Below are 9,377 nucleotides of genomic sequence, written 5' to 3'. Positions count from 1 at the left end.
TGGAAGGGAGGGAGGAAGGCAGGTGGAAGGCAGGCAGGAAGGCAGGTGGAAGCGAGGAAGGAAGGCAGGTGGAAGGTAGGAAGGAAGGCAGGTGGAAGGGAGGAAGGAAGGCAGGTGGAAGGGAGGAAGGAAGGCAGGTGGAAGGGAGGAAGGAAGGCATGTGGAAGGAAGGAAGGAAGGCATGTGGAAGGAAGGAAGGAAGGCAGTTGGAAGGGAGGAAGGAAGGCAGGTGGAAGGGAGGAAGGAAGGCATGTGGAAGGGATGGAGGAATGCAGGTGTAAGGCAGGAAGGAAGGCATGTGGAAGGAGGAAGGAAGGTGGAAGGAGGAAGGAAGGCAGGTGGAAGGAGGAAGGAAGGCAGGTGGAAGGGAGGAAGGAAGGCAGGTGGAAGGGAGGAAGTGGAAGGGAGGAAGGAAGGCAGGTGGAAGGGAGGAAGGAAGGCAGGTGGAAGGGAGGAAGGAAGGCAGGTGGAAGGGAGGAAGGAAGGCATGTGGAAGGGAGGGAGGAAGGCAGGTGGAAGGGAGGAAGGAAGGCAGGTGGAAGGGAGGAAGGAAGGCATGTGGAAGGGAGGAAGGAAGGCAGGTGGAAGGGAGGAAGGAAGGCATGTGGAAGGAAGGAAGGAAGGCATGTGGAAGGAAGGAAGGAAGGCATGTGGAAGGAAGGAAGGAAGGCAGTTGGAAGGGAGGAAGGAAGGCATGTGGAAGGGAGGAAGGAAGGCATGTGGAAGGGAGGAAGGAAGGCAGGTGGAAGGGAGGAAGGAAGGCAGGTGGAAGGGAAAAGACAGTGGAGGAGAAAGGTGGAACGTGCCTGTCGCATAAAAAAGAGGGGGAGGAAAGAGGAAGAGGAAGAGGAAGGGGAAGGGATAAAAAAGAAAGCCGAAGGGAGAGGTAGAGGACAGGAAGAAAGAGGAAGAGGAGGAGGGTGAGGTGGAGGACCAACTGAACGGCGGAAAGAAAGAGAGAACGACCGAGAATGAGAATAAGGACGAGGAGGAGGAGGAGGAGGAGGAGGAGGAGGAGGAGGAGGAGGAAGCAGACAAGAGCAAGGATATTAGAACGGCAACAAAGAGCAAGAAGCAGCAGGATAAGTAGAAGAATTAGGAGGAGCAGAAGGCGAAGGAGGAAGACAGCAGGAGTAGGAAGAAAAAATGTAGGACCAGCAAGAAGAGATGAAGAAGCGGAAGACGAAGAGGAAAAGAGCACGAGGAAGAGAAGGAAGAAAAGGGGAGCTCGAGGACAAGGAGAAGAAAGGAGAGAAAAGAGAGAAGAGGAACAAAACGTAGCAAGAAAAGAAAAAAAAACATTAGTAAGAGAAGAAAGAAGAGATGAAGAAGAGAAAGATGAGTAGATGAGAATGAGAAAGAGAAGAAAGTTAAGGAGAACCAGAGAACAAGAACGAGGTGGATAAAAGACAGAAGAGAATAATTAGAAAAAGAAAGAGGATGAGAGGAAGAAGAGGAAAATGAGGAGAAGTAGAGGACGAAGACGTGACAGCAAGCAACGGAGAAGAGAAAAAAAAAGTGAAATACGCAGGAGAATTAGTACGAGAAAGAGGAGGAGGAGTAAGAGGAAAAAGAGGAGGAGGAAGAAAAGATGAGGTGGAAGAGAGGCAGAGGAAGAGGATGTGAATGCAAGCTACGGAGAGGAGAGAGAAAGTAGTAACAGCAGAGGAAGAGTTAGGACGAGAATGAAGAGGAGAAGGAGGAGGAGGAAGAAGAGGAGGAGGAAGAAGAAAATAGAAGGTGAAAGTAGAGGATGAGCAACGTGGAGGAGAGAAAAAGTAGTAACAGCGGAGGAAGAATTATTATGAGAAAGAAGAGGAGGAAGAGAGAGAGAAAGAGGAAGAGGAGGAAGAAAAAAATAGGTGAAAGAAAACTAGAGGAAGAGGGGATGAAGGCAAGTAACTGGCAGAGGAAAGATAGAAGTAACAGAGGAGAAAAATTAGTACGAGGAAGAAGAGTAAGAGGAGGAGAAGTGTGAGGAAGAGGAGGAGGAGGAGAAAGAAAAGAGGAGGTGGAGAGCTCTTTACGGGACTATAACTCAAGGACAGCCTAACCTGGGGAGCCCGAATTCCATTAAACTATAATGGAACATCGTTGTTTGACACACGAATTTAATCGAGCCCTAAGGATTTAATTTATCACGTGATCTGAAACCGTTCTCGTACGAAGCTAAAATTTCTATTCCAGAGGTCTTATTTTTCGGGGTCTGAGAATACTGGAATCACTGCCTCTCTCTCTCTCTCTCTCTCTCTCTCTCTCTCTCTCTCTCTCTCTCTCTCTCTCTCTCTCTCTCTCTCTCTCTCTCTCTCTCTCTCTCTCTCTCTCTGTCTCTCTCTGTCTCTCTCTCTCTCTCTCTCTCTCTCTCTCTCTCTCTCTCTCTCTCTCTCTCTCTCTCTCTCTCTCTCTCTCTCTCTCTCTCTCTCTCTCTCTCTCTCTCTCTCTCTCTCTCTCTCTCTCACCCTCCGTAAGTAATATGGCAGGAAGGGAAGAAGGGTTAAGAGGAGGAGGAAGAGGAGGAGGAGGAAGAGTGCTAAATGAAGGGGATAGGACAGAGAAGGGGAGAGATGAAGAGGAAGGGAGGGAGGGAGGGAAGGAGGGAGGGTGGGAGGCGAGGATATGGAGTAAAGGAGAGAGCAGGAGGGAACGTAAAAGAGAGTTGGAGGAGGAGGAGGAGGAGAAAGAGGAGGAGGAAGAGGAGGAGGAGGAGGAGGAAGCACATTCAGGTAGCGGTTGGGAGCAAAATAAATATATACGTTTTTCCCTCGCTCTCCAGGATAAAAAATAAAAAAAGGAGTTTAGTCGTCGTGATTATATACAAAAAAAAAGTAGAGTTTCTAGAGGATAACATTTAGGAGTTGTTGTGCTCTAAGATTATTTAGTATCAAAGGTTCCCGTAGCGAGCTGTCCTAATCCTATTACGGAGGTTAAGCCTTTTTTTATTTGTTAACTCGTGCTTTTTTCTCTCTTTAATGCCGGGCCCTAATTGGAGTGTTGGCGATAGTACCAGAAACAGTGGTGGTAGAAGTAGTAGTAGTAGTAGTAGTAGTAGTAGTAGTAGTGGTGGTAGTAGTAGTAGTAATAGTAGTGGTAGTAGGCAGGGATGGAGTATATTCGTATTCGGTATTCGTAATCGTTGGAATTTGATATATTTCTGTTCGTATTCGAGTACACAACTCTTGTATTCTCTTCATCCCTGAACCTAAGCAAACCTAACAAAACCCGGAACTGTTATCATACGTCTCATCTATGCTTTCACTTCCTTACTAATGGGACTTTCTATATAACACAGTGAAGGCTTTCTCTGTTAATTTATGCTATAGGTTTCTGGATATCATGTGTTTGAAAATTCCCTAAACTTTACCTAACCTAACCTAACCTAACAAAACCCTGAACAGTTACCAAACGTCTTGACAAAAAAAAATATTTGCTTCCTTACTAATGGGACTTTCTATATAACACAATGAAGGCATTCTTTGTTAATTTCTGCTATAGGTTTCTGGATATTATGTGTCTGAAAGTTCCCGAAACTCAACCTAACCTAACCTAACAAAATCCGGAACAGTTACCATAAGTCTTGATTCAGAAAAATCATATTTGCTTCTTTACTAAGGAGACTTTCTATATAACAAAGTGGCCTCATTCTTTGTTGATTTATACCATAAGTCGCTGGCTATCGTGTGCATGAAGAGACCTTAGCATTACCTAACCATAACCTAAACGATCACAATATATAAGCACTCAGTAAATTCATAAATGCTTCCTTACTAATCAAACTTATTATTAGAAGAAGGAACAATAACAACAACAAGATAACAACAACAACAACAACAACAACAACAATAATAATAATAATAATAATAATAATAATAATAATAATAATAATAATAATAATAATAATAATAATAATAATAATAATAATAATAATAATAATAATAATAATAATAATAATAATAATAATAATAACAACAATAACAATGAAAACATCACCACCAACAAAAATAATAATCCTCTTTCAACACCTTTACACATAATGAATACAACGCTTTCTTTTTCCTCGGCGTCGTCAGTCAAGTCTCGCCTTTAATGTGTTTTCAGTGCGCCAAATGATCTGTTATTCAACGCAGCCACTCGTTATTTTTAATTGTGTCTCGAATGCCACTTCACTTCCTCTCCCCTCCGCTCCCTGACCTACTTCATTAGTCCCTTCTATTCTTACCTCCCTTTTTTCTCCCTTCGTGCCTTCATTTCCTGTTTACGGTCTCGCTTTATTCTTTCCTTCCTCCCTTCCTTCCTTCCTTCCCTTTCTCTCGGCCTTTTTATCCCATCTACAAACATAAAGGGAAGAAGTAAACACAGGAAGCAGCGCAAAGAGCAAACACAAACAGGCAAACGAAAGAATAAAATAATGAAACGATATCGGGAACAAATACTTCAGGAGGAGGAGGAGGAGGACGAGGACGACGACGAACCGGAAGAAAACGAAGACGAGGAGAAACAAAAAAAAAGTTAAAGGAAGGAGAGAGGAAGAGAGAGGGAGAAAGAAAAAGAGAATAAATAAAGCCAGCTTCCTCTCCGCCACTTCTTGGAGGCGCTGGTAACAGGAGCTGCTAATTACGTCTCAGGAACTTTATATTGACTCTATTTTTCCGCGGCGCAGGTGGTGGTGGAGGCAGGTGTTCTCGAGAGCCAGGTGGTGCTTACCCCGGAGGCAGGTGACCACGGCGCGGCTCTTACCTGCTCAGCCCATAGCCCCAACCTGCCTCAAGCCGCACTTCAGGACCACATCACCCTCACCGTTCATTGTAAGTATGTTGTTTGTGAGTCTCCTGCCCTCCTGACGTCTCCCTCGCCCCCTCTTTCCTACCTTGGCCTTTCCTGACCTCCTTCTATCTTCACCTTCCGTTTCAAGACTGCCTCACCCTCACCGTTCATGGTTAGTATGTTGTTTGTGAGTCTCCTGCCCTCCTGACGTCTCCCTCGCCCCCTCTTTCCTACCTTGGCCTTTCCTGACCTCCTTCTATCTTCACCTTCCGTTTCAAGACTGTCTCACCCTCACCGGTCATTGTAAGTATGTTTTTTTTAGCTTCTTCTGCCTCCTGACGTCTTCTCCCTCTCATCTCCCTCAGTACCTTTAGCCTTGTTTGAACTCTCCCTTTCTTTCTCCCTTTCCCTTCCCTTTAAGACTACTTCGACTTCACCGATCTTTAAATATGCTGTTTGGGGCTTCTTCTCCCTCCTGTGTCCCCCTTTCCCTTCCTCTTTCCCTCGGTACCCGCCTTAGCCTTGCCTGACCTCTCTCTCTCTCCCTTTAACGTTTACTGCGTGTTGTTTGTGGTACTCCATCTCCCTCTCTCTCGTTACCACCTTAGTCCTATCTGACCTCTCCCTCTACTCTTTATGACTCTCTTATCCTTACCGTTCCCATAATTCCCATATTAGGACCATTAATAAATAACTTTTTTGTGGTCAATAAAATATCTATCTATCTATCTATCTATCTATGGTGTGTCTTCTGCCTCATGTTACCTCCCTTTCCCTCTCCTTACCACCTCAGTTCTACCTCGCCACTCCCTCACACATGAAGGTTCTCTTAGCCTCATCGTTCTCTATGTTCTTTGTGGCCTAACCTCTTTCACATCTGTCCTCCTCCTCCTCCTCCTCCTCCTCCCCTCCCCAGTAAGCCCCTAACAGGCCTGACCTCTCTCTGACCTTTTCCTGACCTTTCCTGCCCTCGCCTCAATATTTTAGTCCCGTGTTCGCCCCACCCCCGCGGCTAGTCTTCCATCTCGTCTTAAGGCGCCTCGCACTTTCGCACTTACGTCTGTCTCCTTCCTCGCTTCCGTGTGGTCGATATGTTACTAAATTGGAACCATCTGATTACGTTTAGTGTCCCTTTACTTTTTACTTTCTTCTTTCCTTCTCCTCCTCCACCTCGCGTCTTTCGTTTTCCTTTCTTTCTATCAGTGCTTTCCTTTTTTCCTTCTTTCCTCCTCCTCCTTCTTCTCCTCCTCCTCCTCGCGTCATCGTTTTCCTTCCTTCCTATCAGTGCTTTCCTTTTTTCCTTCTTTCCTCCTCCTCCTCGCGTCTTTCGTTTTCCTTTCTTTCTATAAGTGCTTTCCTTTTTTCCTTCTTTCCTCCTCCTCCTTCTTCTCCTCCTCCTCCTCGCGTCATCGTTTTCCTTCCTTCCTATCAGTGCTTTCCTTTTTTCCTTCTTTCCTCCTCCTCCTCGCGTCTTTCGTTTTCCTTCCTTTCTATCAGTGCTTTCCTTTTTTCCTTCTTTCCTCCTCCTCCTTCTTCTCCTCCTCCTCCTCGCGTCATCGTTTTCCTTCCTTCCTATCAGTGCTTTCCTTTTTTCCTTCTTTCCTCCTCCTCCTCGCGTCATTGTTTTCCTTCCTTCCTATCAGTGCTTTCCTTTTTTCCTTCTTTCCTCCTCCTCCTTCTTCTCCTCCTCCTCGCGCCATTGTTTTCCTTCCTTCCTATCAGTGCTTTCCTTTTTTCCTTCTTTCCTCCTCCTCCTCGCGTCTTTCGTTTTCCTTTCTTTCTATAAGTGCTTTCTTTTTTTTTCCTTCTTTCCTCCTCCTCCCTCCTCCTCCTCGTGTCATCGTTTTCCTTCATTTCTATCGGTGCTTTCCTTTTTTTCCCTCTTCTTCCTCTTTTCTCCTCCTTGTGTCTTCGTTTTCCTTCCTTTCTATCAGTACTTTCTTTTTTTTCATTATTTCCTCCTTCTTTCCTCCTCCTCCTACTCCTCCTCGCATCTTCGTTTTCCTTCCTTTCTGTCTTCATTGGCGATTGTCCTTTTCCTCTTTTCCTTCTTTCTCCTCTTTTCTCCTCCTTGCGTCTTCGTTTTCCTCCTTTCTATCAGTGCAGCGTTTCTGTCTTCATTGGCGATAATCCATTTCATCTCCGGGATTATTAAGGACGCAAACTCCCGCATCCGTTTAAACTTTGCACATTCGGAGGGCAAGAAATTTTTCCGGCCTCCGAGAGCGACCCCAGCACACCGCACCGCCTCCTCCCCCGCGCCGCCAAGTGTCAAATGTCCGTCCCCCCTCCTGGTCTTTGCTACACTGAAGGCGGGGGATGGGACCACCGTTGCAAGATTGTCGTAATCAGCCTCTTATATTTACTAACTTCCGACTCCAAAACTGTCTCCTGGGCCCTAATAACTAGACTCATTTATATATATATATATCGTTAAAATAGTTAATTCCTGATGTTTCTTGGCAATACTTAGGGGTCAGAAACGGGTAAATACTAAGCTCTGAGTACGATAATATGGCAACGTTGGATGGGACCTCACCTATATATTGCAGTCTACAAGGGAAAGTGTGACGGAGATTCGCACCGTGGCCACGCGCTGCTATAACGTATGAGCGCAAAACTTTACGAACGTTGAGAAATTTTGAAGGACAACGGCGATTTAGGATTTTTTTTTGTTTTACCCGTGTGCGTGTGCGTGTGTGTGTGTGTGTGTGTGTGTGTGTGTGTGTGTGTGTGTGTGTGTGTGTGTGTGTGTGTGTGTGTGTGTGTGTGTGTGTGTGTGTGTGTGTGTGTGTGTGTGTGTGTGTGTCTCGGCGACGAAACTTTGAGATAAAAACAAGACCATGAAGACTTTGCAGTAATTCCCCTCCAGACTAGAAGAGGAGGAGGAGGAGGAGGAGGAGGAGGAGGAGGTGGAGGAGCGGAGGCGGAAGAAGAAAGGAAGAAGAGAAAAAAAGAACAAGAAAAAAAATACGGACAAGACGGAGGATGAAAAGGAAAAAAAGCAAAAAAAACAAAAACGAAAGAAAACGAAAGGAAAAAGACCGGACCAAAGACAAGGAAGAGGAGGAGGAGGAAGAGAAGGAGGAGGAGGAGAAGGAGGAGGAGGAGGAGAAGGAGGAAGAAAAATAATGAGCCATCGAGATACAAGACTTCCAGGAAAAGCAAAACCGAAAACAAAAAACAAAAACAAAAATCAGACGGGATGAGAAATCACAAGTCACCCCTAACACACACACACACACACACACACACACACACACACACACACACACACACACACACACACACATACACACACACACAGATTCACTCGTTCACGCCAATATGTACAGACGATTGAATTAAGATCAGTACACTCAGCGCAACAAACCGAGGAGAAACGGGCCGAGTAATTCCGTCTCTGGAAGCGATTACTAAACTGTGAACAATTGGGCGAAACTGCTGGGAATGGTGTGTAAACGGTGCGCTCTGTTCTGTTCTGCCCACCCCGTTAACTGTGTGGAAATGGCGGTGTGAAGGGGAAAGAGGTGGTTAGGGTGAGGAATAGGGTGAGGAATAGTGGTGTTCGTTTGGGAGGGTGAGGAAGTGCTGGTTATGGTGTGTGGTGGTTGATGGATGGATGGCAAGGATGAGGAGGGAGATGAGGAAGCGTGAGATTAAGTGGTGATGGTCTACAGGGAAGGTGTTGAGGAATGGCGAGGATGAATAGGGGAAAGATGAGGTGGAGGAAGGAGATGAAATGGGGATGGTGTGAAGGGTAGGAGATGAGGGATGCTGAGGATGAAGGAGGGGAAAGATGAGGAAGAGGGAGACGAAGTAGCAGTGGTGGTGGTTGTGGTGTACTGGTGAGAAATGGTAAGGCGTAAGACGGAAAAAAGGAAGATAAGGACGAGGACGAAGAACAGGAGGAAGAGGAGGAAGTCATGGTGGTGAGGAAGATTGAGTGAAGGATGAGAATGACGAGAAGAACGAGGAGGAGGAAGACAAGTTCAAGGACGAGGACGAGGACGAAAATAAAAGACCAGAGAAAGAGAAGGAGAAGAAGGAGAAGGATGAGGAGGTAATGGGGAGAGAGTAGGAGAAGGAGAAGAAGGAGGAGAAGGAAGAGGAGGACGAGGAAGACGAAGACAAGTTCAAGGACGAGGACGAAATAAAAAGGACAGAGAAAGAGAAGGAGAAGAAGGAGGAAGAGGAGGAGGAGGAAAAAGAAGGAATAGATAATAGTGGTAAGGGACAATGAGAAGCAAAGGTCAGAGGAGGAGGAGAGAAGGGCAGGGGCAAATGACCAAAGGAAGAGGAGGAGGAGGAGGAGGAGGAGGAGGAGGAGAGAAAAAGGAGAGGAAAAGGAGAAGAGAAAGTAGGAAAGTTAAGGGTAACCGATGGATGGCGGAAAGAGTTGTGAAAGTTGAGAAATTTGATCTTTGAAACGCCTTTTTTAATTGGAGAGGCAATTGCCGAGATTAATTTTCCGTTTTTGATCCTTTGGCGAATTACTTTTTTTTTCTATGTATATTTTCTCGACAAATAAACGGAAGCGAAGGTATTTATGTGACGCGCTGGAGGCGAGTCAGATAATTACAACACTGAAATAAAGCGATGACTGGTACTACTAT

The 9,377-nt window shown here is 45.7% G+C and overlaps 1 protein-coding gene across 2 annotated transcripts in view; it reads left to right on the top strand.

The window, feature by feature from the left end:
• The window catches only part of LOC126998083 (hemicentin-1-like), a 129,459-nt gene that overhangs the window by 76,245 nt on the left and 43,837 nt on the right, over positions 1 to 9,377 (top strand). For both annotated transcript variants that reach the window (XR_007752625.1, XM_050859463.1), the window contains exon 8: positions 4,658 to 4,802. Coding sequence is in view for 1 of the 2 variants with exons in the window: in XM_050859463.1 (XP_050715420.1) it covers positions 4,658 to 4,802 (145 nt within the window). In the remaining variant the exon portion in view is untranslated. The remainder of the gene's footprint in view (positions 1 to 4,657; positions 4,803 to 9,377) is intronic.

This window comes from Eriocheir sinensis, chromosome 13 (assembly GCF_024679095.1).
Source record: "Eriocheir sinensis breed Jianghai 21 chromosome 13, ASM2467909v1, whole genome shotgun sequence".
Taxonomy (NCBI): Eukaryota; Metazoa; Arthropoda; class Malacostraca; order Decapoda; family Varunidae; genus Eriocheir; species Eriocheir sinensis.
Note: the sequence above shows the minus strand (reverse complement) of the source record. Positions and strands in the feature narration are given on the sequence as shown.